General features: G+C 39.3%; 1 protein-coding gene across 1 annotated transcript; it reads left to right on the top strand.

Annotated features, from left to right (window-relative positions):
- Positions 1-13,821: 13,821 nt before the first annotated feature.
- On the top strand, positions 13,822-17,018 carry LOC121900351 (prostaglandin E2 receptor EP4 subtype-like). The gene is made up of 2 exons (XM_042416615.1): positions 13,822-15,097; positions 15,952-17,018. The coding sequence occupies exons 1-2, from the start codon at positions 14,153-14,155 to the stop codon at positions 16,279-16,281; spliced, it is 1,275 nt and encodes a 424-aa protein (XP_042272549.1). The 5' UTR covers positions 13,822-14,152; the 3' UTR covers positions 16,282-17,018.
- Positions 17,019-17,955: the final 937 nt, after the last annotated feature.

The raw sequence follows: 17,955 nt of genomic DNA, 5'->3' as shown, positions 1-17,955 counted from the left end.
AGATATTCTGTTAAAACCAAAATTACATATTTAAATTAAGCACTCCTATGGTACTGAACCTCATGTTAAATCACATTCATCAAGAAGTCAAAGATCATTAGTCGCCCAGTTGAGAGCAGATACCCTCCCAGTGGCTCCAGAAGTTGGCAGGTTTAAAGACATGTAGGAGGAGGACAGGTTTTGTGAGCTGTGTGAACTGGGAGACGTTGAGAATGAATTACATTTTCTTTTGTACAGTCCCTCTTATGAGAATTTAAGAACACCAATATTAAGCGAAACGTATGATTGAAATTCAAGAATATTTTAGAGCACTGATGAAGAAAGATGGAAGGGATGTTTAATTTTAGTGTCTTTAAGATGGCAAGTTTAGTTTCTGAAGCCTGGAAAAAAGACAGGATAGTTTCTTTGTTTAATAGTGGTATTGTAAATCATATGGGATGCAGGATCTTTTTTGTTTAATGATGTCATGTAAAGCCATAGAGGCTGGGCATTTGTAAATGCATGACACAATATTAAAAATAAATCAAATCAAATGTAAAATTGGTGATCCCCTGACTTCTAAATCCATTATTCATCAATATGTTGGTTTATGACTGAATACCTTAAAAAACAAATGACATTGCAACCTCAGCTGTACTCTACAGCTGTGCTTTACAGTTCTTTTACTTGCCTGTTAAAAATAGTCGTGGTACCTCTTTGAGGGAAAACACCTCTGCAGACAGCTGGTCACACCAGGAACTGTCTCCAAACCATTCTCCCCCTCATCCTCTGCCACATCCTCCTCAGGTTCATCCTTTAGGGCCACAATGGCACCAGCCCCATTGCTGATGTTATGGAGGAGGGTGCATGCTGTTATGACCTGAAATGGGGAAAAATGGGAAAAAAAGAAATTATGCCTCCTGAAAAAATAATTCATCCTGTTTGATTTACTCTTGTTCTGTATTCTAAAAAATCCTGTTGAGTGATTACTTATACAAAGGTGTGGTGCACCTCCAGTACTTGCAGGAAGATGGCCTGGAACCTGGTCTTCATCATCCTAAAAGCATGGTCTATATTGGGGCGTTGAAGCGCTGGGCTCAACCACCTTGTACTGGCCTCTTGTAGGGAATGAGGGGGAGTGGGTGTTGGAGGCATGGGTACCATCCATCTGTGAGGATCAAGTGCCCTGGAAGATGATAGAGTGAGCTCCTGTACAGTAGGCTGTGGCAGAGCACTCTTGTGTCATCGACTGACCCAGGCCAGTCCACGTAGGTGTCATGGAAGTGGCCCTGATGATCACAAACAGCCTGCAGGATGATTGAAGGGCACAATTTCCTGTTCCTGTAGCACTGACCATCAGGGCCACTCGGGAGCTTGATGTGGACATGACAGCCATTGATTCCTCCAGCTGCTTTCATGAAGGCTCTGTGTCTTGCTAGCCCTGCAAACCCACGGGATACTGCTTCCAGGTCTTCCTGGGTCTTCAGGAGGTGGATGACCATGTGGTGAATGGCCACCACCTCCTCAGTGACTCTATGGACGATGCGGTAGACAGTGGAACAAGGTATTCCAAACACTCTGGAGACCACCTTGTATGATGCCCCACTTGCCAGCCAGAAGAGAAACACCAGGCTCTCAACTGTGGCATCCCATCTGTGTCTCTGTTCCAGGTTGAGAAGGCCCAGCAGCATTGCTACCATGCTCAGCCGAAAATCAGACCGTGTGTCCTGCTGGTTAAAAAACCTGTCCAACACTCATTCTGATTAATGACAAGACATTTTTTTAATAATAAAGTAAGGTTAGGGTTATTTAAATATGAAATTATATTGTCAAAGTTAAATGACATTAGCCATAAATGGTTAGGGTTAGTGTTAGGGTTAGGGTTAGGGGTTAGGGTTAGCCTCCTCTCTTAGGGTCCTCTCTCAGCCTGAGATACATCACGCACTGGCACTGAAGCTTCTCCATTTGCTCTAATTAATGGCAAAACAAAAAAATACAAGTACAATGGTTTTTTCCTCTTGACTGTAAGGAAGCCCAACCAACTATGTGATACAGAGAACAATGATGAGTACAAAATTCGTCATTTGTGATAAAGCATAATACACTGTGATACACAGCGTTTCTGCTGAAGTGTTGGTGGGGCAGCATGACAATACAGGATATCTCCATAGTCAAGGACATGAAGGTTGGCTGCACAATAGCTTTACAATTGGAAGAAGACAGGCATCATTTGATTCTATACAAGAAGCCCAGTTTGTTTTTTAATTTTTGAGTAAAATGTTGAATTTGAATCTTGAATGAAAGTCTGCTGTCAAGCCAAATTCCTAAATATGACTAAGCAAGACTAACATAGGTGCCATTTAAAGTTTAAATTTACAGGCAGGATAGTCAGAGTACAGTCAATGCTGTGGACACATGGTTGTGTCCCCCTGAAGCAAGTCTTGTTTAAATTCAAAACAAAATGCAGGAATAGTTCATATTTGTGCAAAGATAAAGACTCCTAAAATAGTTGTTATGTTCTTCCTCTTGGCACAGTCAAGTCCTTTTTTTGTGAATTTTTGGGGCTATTTTTTCCTTAAAGGAAGGACAAAACAGAGTGAGAGTGAGGAAAAGGGCTATATGAAAAAGTTTTATCTGTGATAACATAAAGTGCAGCTTGGTGACAGAACTGTCCTGTTTGTGCACAAAACTAGCTTTCCACTTGAGTCGTAGAGTTTTTTCTCTTAATTTAATTTGTTTTGACAACATTTTAGGGAGGTTTTAAAGATTCAAACATTGGCCCCGTTTGTTGGTCAAACACTTTGTAACAAACTGTGACAAATGGTCCCCAGAGAATTTGAACGACTTCGGTGACTCATCGCACACCACTGACTAGTCAAAATATCCTCTTGACCAACACACCATGTTATCACAGGATGCCTCTGAAAGTGATGACCTAATTCTTATCAGCAGCCATCGTGAGCATGAACATATCATCCAACAGTGAGACTGATGAAATGAAGTTGATGCTGCAGTCAGTCTAAAAGTGGTCACATGACACTGACTTGCATGCTGTGGTGAAAAGCAGGAGGAACAAAAATAGCATCCTGCAAATTGACGATACACCTTTTTTAGAAAATTTTGAAAATACAATATTTGAATCTGAAAATATGTAAAGTAGAGTATACAGTTATACAAATGGGAATACAATCAATCAAAATGAGATGTCAAACTCACACTCTCTGTCACGTTGGCGTGATATTGCCTTATAATCAGATTGAATTACCATTTTGTTTTCATTTCTTTATTCATTTAATTTTTAATATTGAGAGAGATTCAGGGGTCTGGAATCAGGCTAGAGAGTCTCTTTTATGAAGGTCAAATTTCTGTTTGGATTCAAAGTAAACAAGGTGAGATGAATTTGTGACAGGAAGTAAATGCAAAGTGAAAGTCCCAAAATGGCCAATGTGTAATCTCTGTAGTGGTAAAGATCCAGTAATTTTGTTTTCTGTGTATGACAGCCTGATGGGGTTGCTAGATTATATACAATCTATTAGTTCAAGTAAAGTTCCAGGTCATCAGATAGATGATAATGCCTATTTCCTGAACGATCACTGTGTCAAACGTCAGCTGAAAGGCAGTTGAGAAGGGAAATGGCCCTGACTATGTTACAATAACTCAGATGGCTTCAACAGAAATCCACTGGAAAAATGAAATCACAGTACCGCCCCCAGTGTTTGTTTACATATCATCTTTGGGAAATGCAGCCAAACCACCACAGTGAGAGCCTTTGCTCTTATCTTTACCTTATTGTCTTATCACATATGAGAATAATTTGCAATTCCTCTATGAATACCTTCATATGGTCAAAGAGCTTACTTTACAAAACTTGCTTTCATCAAACAAAATGAAATATCTGTGGCTCATAAAGAAGCTGAAAGAAATATGAGCTTCGTAGAACAGCGTGAGATTAGAGAGCCACGTAGGGGAGAAGGGCCCAGAAAAGGCAGAGAGACAAAATTTCTTAAAAGTGTGATATGATCACAGGCTTCTCCCCTTGCAGCTCTAGAGGGCTACAGAATCGTTTGTTTGTTCTCATGCATTTCCACAAGTTCCCCGAGAGGCTCTGGCAGCTGCAGTCAAATTCTTTGAAGATCCACTTAGAGAGAACAGACTTGATTCTGATTCTGATACTGCAACAATTTGGTGCATTCTGGTCATGATTTTTATCCCTCCGATATCCCTCCCTATAACCTATTTATGCATGAAAAGTATAAAATAAAACATTTTAGCTTCAAAAAGTATGCTACTAATGATGAAGGGGTCTTATTTCTCTCCTTACTACTTAACAAAAAACTTGTAGGTCTACTTATTTTAACTATCCAACTATATAATAAAAACACAAATATCTGTACTTATAATCTTTATCTACGACAATCTACATCAGGCATTAAAAGAAAAAAGTTAAAATTCTTGTCACTTTCATATTAACATACGTGACTGCACACTGACAATCACTACTCCTGTCGATACTCCTTATCAGTTCTTTTTCATTAATAAATAATTGCTTTTTAAAATATATTATTTTTTTAAAAAGAATAAATTCAGAACTGTCATGGAAGTAGCAGGAGGTGGATATAAATGCAGAGCACTGGAGGCAGCAGGTACTCAAGAATACTCTTTATTCCAGACAATATATCTGGCAAAGCAGGGAAACACAGGGAGCAGGGCAGGGATGACGAGACTGATACAGGGCAGGTGTGGAGAAGACACAGAGTAGGGCGATGCAGGGCAGGTGAGAGGAGGAGCACATGAACACAGGAGGAGTGAAGGAACACACAAGGGAAACACAGAGCAACAGAAAACCAATACCCAGAAAACACAACACTCCTAATACAACCCAGCATATCAATGAGCAAAACCACATGACCAAAAGGCAACCAAAGCAATATACATCGGATAGTCCTTCAAGAAGTCCAACTCAAAGTAAGTCCTCTCCCAAACAGTCCAATATTCACAAAACAGAAAAAGTCTGATGGCATCTGGAGGATAATGGCAACCAAGGAATTCAAAGACAGACTCACAAGAGTATCTAGATTCAATGATAGAACCATGACAGGAACAGGATTAGAATTTATTTATATTTTAAATATAACTAATTGTTTCTAAAGCAGCAACAGTAATGTTACAACAGCAAAGTCACTATATCAACTCAACAATATCTCACTGGAAACAAATATAAAAGGTCGATAAAATAAATAATATTCAAGACATCACAATACTGTGTGAAGTTTAGAAAGAAAGAAAGAAGAAAGTTTAGACATCAGTCAGTAACAGTCCTTCATCCTGTCCTCTGTCCTCCATCCCTACAGAGAAATAAGTGCACATTAAATAAAACTGCCATACCTTTGATTATTTTGGAGAAAATAAGACATATAAATGGACTGTACTTGTATAGCACCTTTCTAGTCTTCCGACCACTCAAAGCATTTGTACACTACGAATCACATTCACACACATTCATACGCTGAATGGGTACAGGGGCTACCATGCAAGGTCCCAACCTGCCCATCAGAGGAAACTAACCATTCACACACATTCATACACTGATGGCACAGCCATCAGGAGCAATTTGGGGTTAAGTATCTTGCCCAAGGACACATCGACATGTGGACTGGAGGAGCCGGGAATCGAACCGCCGACCTACTGATTAGTGGACGACCCGCTCTACCTCCTGAACCACAGCTCAATACATCAGTACATATACAACCGTGGGAAGCTGGAACAAGTGTTGATGTTTGGAACAACGAGCGTCTCTTTCCTGTGCTGTTTAATCATATACAATCAAAAAGCAGAAATAAGGTGGCAGAGTAAAATCTTTTTTGCACCAGTGGTAAAAATAAAAAGGCTATGATAGAACAAATAATTCACTTTTGATGGAAGTCCATGTGTAGATGGAGCTCTTGCACTCATGTGAACATCCATTAAATTCAAGCCTTTGCCAAATGAGTTTGCACAATGCTTATTAAACCTATGACTGTCAGACAATCGGGTTTCACATTTCCACGCTGGCTGGATGAATGCATACTGTGCATGCTCTATGGGCAGAGTGATCGACTAGAGACTTGAGCTGGCTAACTTCCAGTTAGCTCTCTGTTAACTTGAATGGGGATAAAAGAATTTAATTGTGCGGCTCTTGAGACGTTCCAAATGTTATCGGACTGAATAGATCAAATTCTGATAGTGAAATGAGTCATTTCACAAGGGTTGTCTGACACTCAAAACAATTTATTCATGCATGGTTTTATAACCAGTAGCGACGCAGTAGGCTACAGTGGAGCCTATGTTGTAAGCATGTGTTGACAGTGTTTTTGTAATTACTCTCACTGCCAGACGGGGGAGACCAAAGTCCTGCACTCCAGCTTTAAATAGGGAAATTCTGAAGCTCTAATAATTTATAAGTTCATTCACATCATACTGGTTTATGGCCTTATCCATAACTCACACTGCTGTTAACACAACAAAGGTAATTAAGAGCATTTAAGAGAGAGTGAAACATGATAAAAGGAGTTTCCTTGAGATCCCTGGAGGTCACTGTGAACTGGTTTAAATAGGTCACACATTATCCTCAAATTCCAGCTGCAATAAACAGATGTAACTGTGAAGAAATACATGATTCATTTTTGAAAATTTGTGAAGTCATCAGTTTAGAAGTTGTTCAGTTTACCAGAGGGTGAAAACTCGGCAGCCAAATTGGAGTGCTGTTTATGTTTTATTGCAGCAAAAACACGCTGAGTCTGTTATCAATTCTCAAATATTAATGGGTCTCCAAAGAATTTGACGCAATTAGTCAAGGCCTGTCAGGGTACTGATGTATATGCATGGAGCACCAAAACAAACAATGCTGTATCCCTCGAGTGTGAATTTCTTGGCACTGTTTGTAAAAAAAAAGGGGAGGTCTGCTCTCGTTTCAGCTGAATCTGGAACCTGAAATATCACACTTTTGAGAAATGTTGCTGCTTCTCGTTCTCAGTGACCCTTCTCCCCTACATTGCTCTCTAATCTCATGCTGTTTTTTAAAAAAATGAAAGCTCCTTTCTAACTTCCACGCAGCTCGGAGCATGAATTGCAAAGAAATTGCAAATTATTCTCGTATGTGAAGGGTAAGAGAATACGGTAAGGATAAGAGCGAAGGCTAAATCCCCTAACGTCAAATTTAAATGACCTGTTTGACATAATACCTGCATGTTACAGGAAGACAAGATATTTTAGCATCTTCCCCTTCGTCTACTTTCTGGTAATCCATACACCTCGAGGGACTAGTACCCAGACTTTAAAAATCTTTAACATGACCTGCTCTGAATCATAACTTTATCTGATTGATCAATTAAATTAAACCTGGGCTGCAGTCAGTCAGTTTTTTCTCCAGTTAGCTAAATGTTAAACCTGACTGGAGAAGAATGAACTCCTCACACTCGGCCAGCACTTGTTCCTAAAATAAAAACATTATATGTACCACAAGTAAAGTAAAATACAGTAGTTGGTCCACCCTTAATTATCAGCTGATAATGTGCTGTGTATTCTTCCTTTAATTAAAGATTGGATGATGGTAGTGTAGCTACATGTCATAGTTGTTTTTGTCCAAAACAACTCATCAGTAATATTTAGGCATGTTATTGTTTGTTTATGCTGCAAAATGAGATGAAATATTGCAGCACATTGTACTAAAGGTTAATGGTTCGCTGTGACTATATCTATCTGACTATAACTTGGCTTAGCTGCAGTTTAGAATGGGCTCCACTAAACTATTTAAAACAGTTGCATGTTAGGAGCACTCCACTGAGTTTACACATCAAAATGTGATAACAGGTCTTGGGTGAGTGAAAACAGTTGTATCAAGTATTTTTGTGGCTCCAGAGGAAGCTGTGTGAAGTCTGGACTGAACTGAATAAAAAACACAGTATCTCTGGCTCTGCTGCATTGGTTGCACTGACAATGCCACAGGAGTGCAATACTAAATCTATAGAGAACCTTTTTTTTTTAAAGTGAACCTGATGGCTTTGTGAAAACACCTCATTTGTGACTGCAACACTCCTTATATTAATCTGTGACTCAGTTGGTTGTTGTAAACATTGGTTCAGCCCTGGGCAAACACTCTGGGCAGACAGTTGACATCCGTGAAATCATGAAGAAAACTATTCAGAGTTTTGTTTCAGATTTTCCTCAGTTTAATACGAAACATAAAATACATCATAAACTATCTTTTACACCACACAAAAGAGAAGAAGAGAAAAAATACTTTCTTATTTAAGTGTTTATAGGGACTGCTATGTGACTGAAGTAATGTACAGAGTGCTGAGGTCACAGATGGGGCTAAAAACATGCAGAGGTTCATCTGAACCAAAGCTAATCTGCAGGATGTAGATGAAAGTTAAACTCAGTCCCACACAGATGATTTAGAGGATAATTAAGGAAATTGGTTTCAGCTTTCATATTTTTGATTTTTTCCAACTATCATTAACACCCAAGGAAAGATTTTGACTGTTTTTGTGTTTTTCTTTATGCGCCAGCTGCACTTTTGATTACCACAAAAATACATTTTAATATATCTAATTGAAATAATTTATTACAACATTTTCCCTTTAATAATAACTATTTCTCCTTACAATCTACTCTCATATCAGTAATCTGCTAAATATATTGGCTCACATTAAAAAATGCGGTGGGAATCAGTCTTACAGTAATAATTTTACATTTAGCCTCAGGAGACAAACTGACCTCCTGTCTGCAGGAAATCGACTTGCACTGGTACATTAGTTCATACATGGTTGCTATGAGTTGCTCTTCAGTTTGTCGTCCTACACTTTTCATGGTATTGCCTTGATAAGATCATATGTGGTGAGAGATTTGAACTTTTAGAAAATAATTAAATAATCTGCACTGTAGAAATCTGCCCTTAAACATGAATCCTATGCTCATATGTGTGTGTGTATATATATATAAAAAACACAACTATATATATATATATATAGTTGAGTGGGCTCTTTTATAGCTGTTACTAACCTCTGACTTACCAGCTTGTGTAACTCCCCACTGGATTTTGGATTTCCTCGTTATTTTGATCACATCATCTTGACTCACATCCCGGAAAGGGCAGAGTTCTATTTCCCTCGTCTCAAAAGTCCCTTAGTTCCTTTCACTCCTTTCACTCCTTTCACTCCAAAAAAACCCAACAATCTGTGTGTGGAAAAAAACAAAAATATCTTATGGGATTTATTTATTTCCATTTTGTTTCTACGATTTGGTTAATGAAGCCAAACATGTCTGAAATAACTCAGTTGTGATTGGACTTCCGTTCTCACATTCTGAGTCACACAACTGCGACTGCTGCTAAACAGAACAAAAACCACATAAGAGGATTGTAACGCTGACCTGTATGTCATTTTCTAGCCTATTTGACGTGCGCAAATCATCAACTATTCTTTTGGGCAACACAATCATTACAGTGTTTAATTGATAGATGGTCCGTCAGTGTGGTCATGGAGGAATTTATTTTCATGCTACTGTGGTCACAAGTTTTGTTTTTGTTTTGTGTGTTTTGAAATGCCAGAGAGTATTTTACCAGGGAGAATGTGATAATAGCTTAGTGATATTTTATATGTTTATGTATTTTTAAACATTGTTTCTTCTCTGCAGCCATGGGGTAATAGTTGTATAGTTGTATTTCTGTTATTCTGCAGCGACTGAAGGTTTCTGATCTCTGTTTTGTTCTGTATTGTTGATATCTAACACACATCTTGTCTCCATTTGTGAACAAAGTTCTGATATACAAATCTGTTTTCAGTTTTTGGATTTTTACTCTAATCTTTGTTTTTTTTTGTGAAATATTGAATCATTGAACATCTTTTGAAATGAAACCATGTGAGAAGTTTAGATGGAAAAATCACTATTTGGTGGAGCTGTGAACAACTCATAGACATCTGAAATGGGACCCCGACTACACACTGCTTTTAGTAAGACGTCAAAAGCCAAAAAGGTTGGAAACCACTGGTTTCATCTTTAATAATGTGTCAAATGTTCATCTGAAAAGTAACTAAAGCTGTCGAATAAATGTAGTGGAGTAGAAAGTACAATATTTCCCTCTGAAATGTGGTGGAGTGTGAAATACTCAAGTAAAGTACAAGTACATCAAAATTACACTTAAGTGTAGTACTTAAGTAAATGTACTTAGTCACTTTCCAGCTCTGCTGTTAACGTTAGGGAACAGTGAAATGGGAGGGAAGTAGCCTTTTCACAAAAAACACCATATGGTGTTTAGGTAATTTATCAAGCAAAAAAAGACCAACCATTTGCTGGTTCCAACTTTTCTTTATTTTAAATCACTTTAAATCCATTTTGAGATGTTCGACTGAAAGGAGCACAGTCAGTACATGTAACATATAGTTAAATGTGTTAAAGATTATTTGCGAAAGGAAATGATCTCATGTTGCAATTTGGTAAAAATGTGGCCAAATGGGATCCTGGATTAGAGACCAAAAAAAGCCAAAGCTGCTGAATTCTGACCGCAGGTGGCCTTTTAATACCTTTGGATCTTGGATTGCTGATTGGACAAAACAGACTATTTGAAGTCACCATGGGCTGTGGGAAACTCTGATGGAAATTCCGCACTACCTTCTGACATTTTTCAGACTAAACAACTACTAGATAATGAAAAGCATCTTTACCTGCAGCCCTGGTCACATGACTGAACGTCTTTAGCAATGGATTGCAGTGTACCCTCAGTACATTTTTGTTTGACGTCACCAAAGTGGGAGTAGAGCTGAAGCAATCACTCAAGATTCAGTATTTTCCTGGAAGTAAATGAAATGATGTTATATGAAACCAGATAAAATAAATATGTCCTTAGTGTTTTCATTGTTTTGAGAATAGTTGGCTCATTTGTCAAGCGTAAGAGATAGGTTTATAGACAGACAAATACCTTTATAATGACCTTTTTAGTGGTATAATTAGAAACGTTCTGTTTTGCAGCTTAGTCATACAGTAAAATCTACGTACACTTTTGTAGCTCTAGCCCACTGCAGAGATCTCAGATTGAGATGATACATTTTAAGTGCAGTTGCAATACATAAAATACCTTTACGACATTAAAGAAAACTATAAACCGTGCAAGGATGGCTTGTACATCCCATGATTCACTGTGGACTTGAGGACATTCCAGTCGGGATTGGACTTTCCGAGCCTTGGCATCACTTAAGTGGTTTGTTGTTTTTAGAGTCTGCCAGCTCCCCACAGCAGAGACGAGCAGCGGTTTACCTCTCGGAGAGGTGTTGTGTTTTGTCTTTTAAGGTCGGCTGCAGACAGAGACCCCTCGCCGCAGCTCCTCACTGTAAACATAAGTCAGGCTGTAATTAATGTGTGATGGCTAGAGAGTCGGAGCAGACTAAGTGCACTGACGTCCCGTGTGTTCTTGCTGTCCATCAGCTCTCTGTTGTTCCTCACAACCATTTACAGTCATCTCTGTTTGGGACAAAGCTTTCTGCTGCACTTTGGACACAGGCGTTTGTCAATGGGAAAATATCGCCCACAACACATTTGAAGACTGCTGTGTTATATCTCTTTTTTCCAGCATTTGTTATCTGCAGTTTTCTGACACCATTAACCTATCATATTTAATATTTGTAAGCAGAATACAAATATTAAATACAACAATATAGTAAAACACAGTTGTAATAACATGAAATATAATATCTCATAAGAGATATTATAATTGCAGGCAAATACTATACATAATGTCCTTTTATCTGCTTATAACTACATTATATAGTGTGTTGTAAATCATTTATTAAATGTTTGTTTACTGCTTATAAATGCTAAACAGGGAGACTCGAATTTTCAAAAACAGGTAATGAAAAATTTCTGAGCAAACTCCTTGTTCATTTATTTTAGATTTGGAGTTTTAGCTGCAGTCCATGCTGTTTTTATTCCAGTTTTATGTGCCAACATTGCTGACAAAATCCCCATTTCCACTGTCACAGACACTGGAATGAATTAAAGGACCACTGTATAGAATTTAGTGGCATCTAGTGAAGCGGACTTGGCAGAAATGGAAAATAATTATGATAATTATGTTTTAATTAGTGTATAATCACCTGAAATGAAGAATCATTATGTTTTTGTTACTTTAGAATGAGCCCTTTATATCTACATAGAGAGCAGGTCCTCTTCCACAGAGCCTGCCTGTGTTGTACCTCCATGTCTCTACAGTAGCTCAGAACTGACAAACCAAACACTGGCTCTAGAGAGGGCTTTTCGTGTTTTTCATGAGTTTCACGGCCACCCAAGGTTCTTCTACACACTTGGAAGGGGAGGGTGAGGAGATGAGGATTCAGTTGGTTGCAATCTGCAACCTCACCACCAGATGCCACTAATCCTGCACACTAGACCTTTAAACTACATGTGAAATATGAGACTCATATTCCTGGTAACTGCCACAGATGATGTGACGGTTTGCAGTTTTAAGAGACACTCACAAGAAAAGAGAGACCTATTAGATTCCTTGATTTGATTCACTTTATCCAATTCAAACACACATGCTCAATTTGATGCATGTGTCTTAACAATTAGCTTGTTACACGTCTATTTTAAATATGTATTGTTACACCCCTCCCACTGTCTGGGAGGCCGCCCTGGCAATAAGCTGACAGTGGAGAGTTGTCGGGTGATTTAATCCAACTGGGCCTGCCAGGCTATAAAAGCTGGTCCATGTGGTCACTCTTTCCCTTCCTTCCTCCTGCTGACATCCAATCTGCATCTGCTTCTTTTTGGTTTTACACCTTGTTCTAAAAACCTTATTGTTTGCTTTGTACTGGCTTTAGTTATAATAAATTAAATTTGTCTTAAGAATACTCTTGTATGGACTCCCTCTTTGCCAGTTTGTTCAAATATATTAAAATGACAGTCCTGTTGGGTCAGTGCTATTGGTTTGTAAACAGTGATATTTATTATACTATACTTACATACTATTATACTATATTTATTATATTATACTTATTGATGATTTTCAGGGATTAAAACAAACCATTCAGTTACTTATTGGACAACTTCAACTGAGTTTTGTGCATCGCTGAAAAGAATAATTGATCACAAACTTTAGAATTGATTAAAAACTGCATGAACTCAGCTGTGGAGGAAGAGGAGGTGTAAATAAATATCTACTTCTGAGGCTTTGACAGCAAGAATCCACATCAATGAAATTTCTTTGAGCAAGAAACAAAATTCCCCCCCTAATCCGTACTGGCTCAATGAAACCACAAGTGTTGCAAGATTCACAAGCACCAACAACACAGCACCTTACAACGAGTAGAGTAACACAGTTGTTGAATGAAAGACTTTCATCTCCAAAAATATACAGTAATAAACCTTGTTTATAGCATGATGAAAGTGTACATTTTGCAATAAATAATTATGTACAGTTCACTTTATTCATTATAATTTGATTAGTTTTGTTACTACTTTTTAAAGAGGTATCCTTTATTAATGGTTTGTCAGGAATAGCTTTATTAATGGCTAATGAATAATTTATTCATGTGTTATATATCAGTTGTAGACCATTAATAGGAACAACTTTTGGGTTGTAATAAATGGATTTTGGTCCAGATCCTCTGCAGTCATTTTCCAGAAAGTTAGATTTTCTGACCTGGGAAACACTTGTCCTTATTAATGGCCTTTTACTGATCAATAAAGCTTCAGTAAAATATGAATTAATAAAGCTATTAGTTAGTTAGTTCCTTATTAGAAAAAGTCTCCATCAAGGCTCAAAAGTCTAGTGAGCTGAGTTGCTATTAGTATTTCATTTGCCACAAACCGTCTAATAACTGGGTGAGAAGTCTGCTGAAGCATCTTCTATTTGTCTTCTATCTTTACTCACCAGCCAGTGAATTTGACCTCCTGACGGGCCACCACAAACATTACGCAGCGGTGTGATGACGCCAACACTGACAGATGAGACATGGAGCGGAAATGCACGAAAGAGAAAAAAAGGGTCGATTTTCCTGTATGTCTATCGCTCAGAGCATCCATCCTGCCAGGCTGCTGGGAGGTTCACTACTGTATATAGAGACAACCCGCCTCACAGCTCAGCTGTGCGTATCGACCTCTGTGGTTCACTACATCTGGATTACTGGGAAGCAGAGGGATGATACTTACAGAAAAGATTACTCCACTAAGTACGCATACTCTCCAGCAGGTTCAAGACGAAATCAACTCCGAAGTCCACAACAGACCAAAGAAAGTAATGCTCACAAACGCCAGCCCGTGGGTGTATTTGGCAATGGAAAGCATAAACTTTACGCACGTTCCTGTTTCCACAAACGAGACGCCGGTTCAGTCCTCGCAGGGTACCACTGAGAACAGAATGGCTTTACCGATTTTTATGTTTGCTGGAGGTGCTATTGGGAATATAATTGCGATAATCGTTCTTTCAGTATCAAGACAGGAGAGGAAATCTTCAGCTTTCTTCACTCTGGTGTGCGGTCTGGCAGTGACGGACCTGCTGGGCACATGTCTGGCCAGCCCGCTCACCATAGCCAACTACCTAAACCCGAATGTGCTGACTGACAGACATCTCTGCGAGTTTGACTCCTTTTTGTTGCTGTTTTTCGGTTTAACCGGACTCAGCATCATATGCGCCATGGCTGCCGAGCGGTACCTGGCTATATGCTGCCCCTACACCTACCAGCGGTGGGGGGTGGACCGACGCTTTGCGCAAAAGTTTCTTTTATGCATTTATATCAGTCACATCTTCTTCTGCTGCCTCCCGATGATGGGCATGGCAGGGAGCGAGCTGCAGCCGTCCAGAACCTGGTGCTTCATCGACTGGAGGGCGGGTAAGCCTGTGGCCGCAACCTACACCGTCCTGTACGGCGTCGTCAGCGTGCTGCTCATCCTGGGCACCATCGTGCTGAACCTGGCGGTGTGCGGATCGCTGCTGCTGATGCGGCAGAGGACCGTGCAGCTGCCCGTCGCCAGATCCAGCGTCCGGGAGCGGTGGAGGGCGCTGTCCTCCGCCGCGGAGACGCAGATGATGACGGTGCTGGTGATGACCTCCGCGGTGGTTCTGGCCTGCTCAGCCCCGCTAGTGGTGAGTCAAGTGCAGCGTTTTTAATAACGCAGTAATTGGTTTACATTAGTCGTTTATGTTGCATGCAGTCCAGTTTCTTTTCCTACACACGGATGCAGCTGCAACACATGAACCACAAGAAGCTTGTCTTCAAGAGCCTAAAAAACACAACCTGTTATATCCTGAAATTGGGCAGGTGTCTTAATCCTAGAAAATATAGAAAATATCCAAGTAAAAGTAAGTAGGCAATTATCAGCAAAATGAAAAACAAAAACATGACATTTGGATTATTATTATTGAGACATGAATGTATAAGCAGTTGGTCCAGGCGAGCTCATTTTTGCTTCTCATTTATCTTTTAACAATTCATCGTATTTTATAAGCTGATTCCATGTTTTCTCAGTAAAATCTGAATCTGTAACCAGCTACAGTTGTTAAATGCAGTGGAGTAAATGTTATATTTGCCCCTGAAATGTAATGGAGTAGAAATATAAAATAACTTAAAAAGGAAATACTCAAACAAAGTACAAGTACCTCAAAACAAAACAAACAAAAACCCCTTGAACTGAACTAGCTAAATTGGGATCAAATGCTTCCTTACATCAATTTTAAAGCTATGACCTAGCTGTACTTTAATCTCATATGCTTTCTCCAATGTTATGATAGTTTGTGGAGACAGGTTTTTTTTAAATAATCTTCATTTTATGAGTTTCATACTGTAGTTTTTAACCATTGTTCACAAGAGATTTAGGAATTAGACTAAATGTTTCCAATATAAAGACAAATCTATGACAGATGCCTGTAGATATCTGACCACAGATTTAAATCTCTTATTTCCAGTGTGAAGATCTGATGTGCTTGTTTTTGTCTTTAAGGTCCGTGTGTTTGCCAACCGGTTTTTACTGACAGTTGACTCCAAAGCTGACCTGGCTGCCATCCGGATAGCCTCTGTTAACCCAATCCTCGACCCCTGGATCTACATCCTCCTCAGGAAGTCCCTGTTTCGCCGGTTGCTCAGTTTGTCGAGGCGAGGTAGCAGCTCTCGCAGTAGTTCCACCTCAACAACAAGAAATCCGTTTTATACTGAAATCACTAAGGACAGCCATGTGTTCTCTGAGCTCATGCGTAACACCAACATCATCACTCAGCTACCTGCCACCGTCAAGTTCACATCGCACGACACAGCGAGCCTCCAACAGACTTAAAACACTGCAGACTGGGGACGTGTATGACAGCTGTGAATATTTGCTGCTTTGTCTCGCTGCAAGTAGCTTGATGCAGGGAAACAGACTCTGTTTAAGAGCTGAAGGCAGTGGGATTACAATGTTTTTGGCCCCACGGCTGGACAGGACCCTTAAAAGCTCCAAAGGGATTATTTATTAAATGAAAGTGGAGAGCCGCTCTGATAGGCTCTATGAAGAGGGCTCCTGCAGGGACGGAGGACTGATGAGGAGGAAAAAGCTACTAGACTCTGATGTTTTTACTTAAGAGAAACAATAAGACAAGACTGAGCCTTTACTTTGTGCCTTTGACTGTCATCCAGCCTCTCCTCATCTAATATAAACTCACTCTTTTCCTAATCCTCTCTCCTTGCCATCTCTCACGAAACCCCCACCTCCAAGATCAGCCACTCCTTCTATATGTGAATTAGTCAGTTGGATGTTAAAGGAATAGTATACAGCTCCTGCAGATAAATCTACACCTCAGTTCATCCAAACACGGCACTCAAACTGACCAGTGACTCAAAGTCATGTTTTCACTGAAGAGAAAAGAGCATGTGGACATTTCAACATATTTTGGATGACTGGGTGAGAATCATCACAACTGTTTTTTATGTGAGCTGCTCTCAGTTACGGCTCTGTTCATAAAAAGTCTATTCCAGAGTGATTTTTATGGTTGATGAGGCATTTGAAACACTTATGAGCTTTTATGAGCTTGATGAAGCACAAAGTTTGTTTGGATTAAAGATTCTTGTTTGCAATAACATGAGACTAATTGTTGTTTTTTTCTAATCTCTACTATTTGTTTACTGTTTTAGTCTTAGATGGAACTGATATTGTGGTCTCAGCTGGTCTGAACCCAACTCCAGTTCTACTTTATTTTACTTTAATGAATGATTTAATTAAAATGATAAATGGTTCGGCCAAAATGGTCCTGACAACGGTAATGATAAACCTTCTTTTTTCTTGCAGTGTTGCTCTACATTCCTCTTGGTGTGTACAGATTCTTCTGTTTCGAATTCATAAAAAAAAAAAAAATTTTGAACTTGAAGCCAAAATTTGTGCTGGAACAGATCAGTTCAAGTCAAATGCAGAGATCATCAAAGAAATAGATTTTTCTGTAATAATAATGACAAAAGATGTGACTTTCTAGCATTTTCCTGGTAGAATCAACAGACTTTGGTTCGGTCTTTACTGAGGAATATTAGAAACTCAGGCAGTAGCAGGAAACCAGGTGCCATAAAATACGACTTGTACCATAATACTTCTGAACTTTCCTCTGCACGTCATGCACTGGAAAAAGTTAGTTTACCACAGGAGGATTCAACCATGTAGGAAAACAATGTAGTGGTAGCTAATAGCTTTCATCATATGCAGGAAAGGAACGGTGACTGAGCTCCATCTGGAGGACTTTTCTCTACAGGATGTTTGTTCTCCAAATGGAACACCAGGCTGATTTCTTTCCCCGATAGGTTCAAGGAAAGTTGCACTGTACTTGAAACTTTCTGCTGATGATAGAATGAGAAAGTGATAAATGATTGACAAAATATGTATGCAATGTGCTGAAATGCTGATTTTTCGCCACTAGGGGACAGAAGACCTTCAAAACATGCTGACAATCACACATCCAGCAGACATGAAGGACATAATCACGCTGTC

Source organism: Thunnus maccoyii, chromosome 7, assembly GCF_910596095.1.
Source record: "Thunnus maccoyii chromosome 7, fThuMac1.1, whole genome shotgun sequence".
NCBI classification, from domain to species: domain Eukaryota; kingdom Metazoa; phylum Chordata; class Actinopteri; order Scombriformes; family Scombridae; genus Thunnus; species Thunnus maccoyii.
The sequence above is the reverse complement of the archived record's forward strand: the minus strand, read 5'-3'. Positions and strand labels throughout refer to the sequence as shown.

Excerpts from the sequence above, each read along its gene's own strand:
- LOC121900351 (XM_042416615.1), top strand. The coding sequence starts at position 14,153 with ATGATACTTACAGAAAAGATTACTCCACTAAGTACGCATACTCTCCAG. Across the intron at positions 15,098-15,951 it reads CCTGCTCAGCCCCGCTAGTG|GTCCGTGTGTTTGCCAACCG; the intron begins GTGAGTCAAGTG and ends TTTGTCTTTAAG.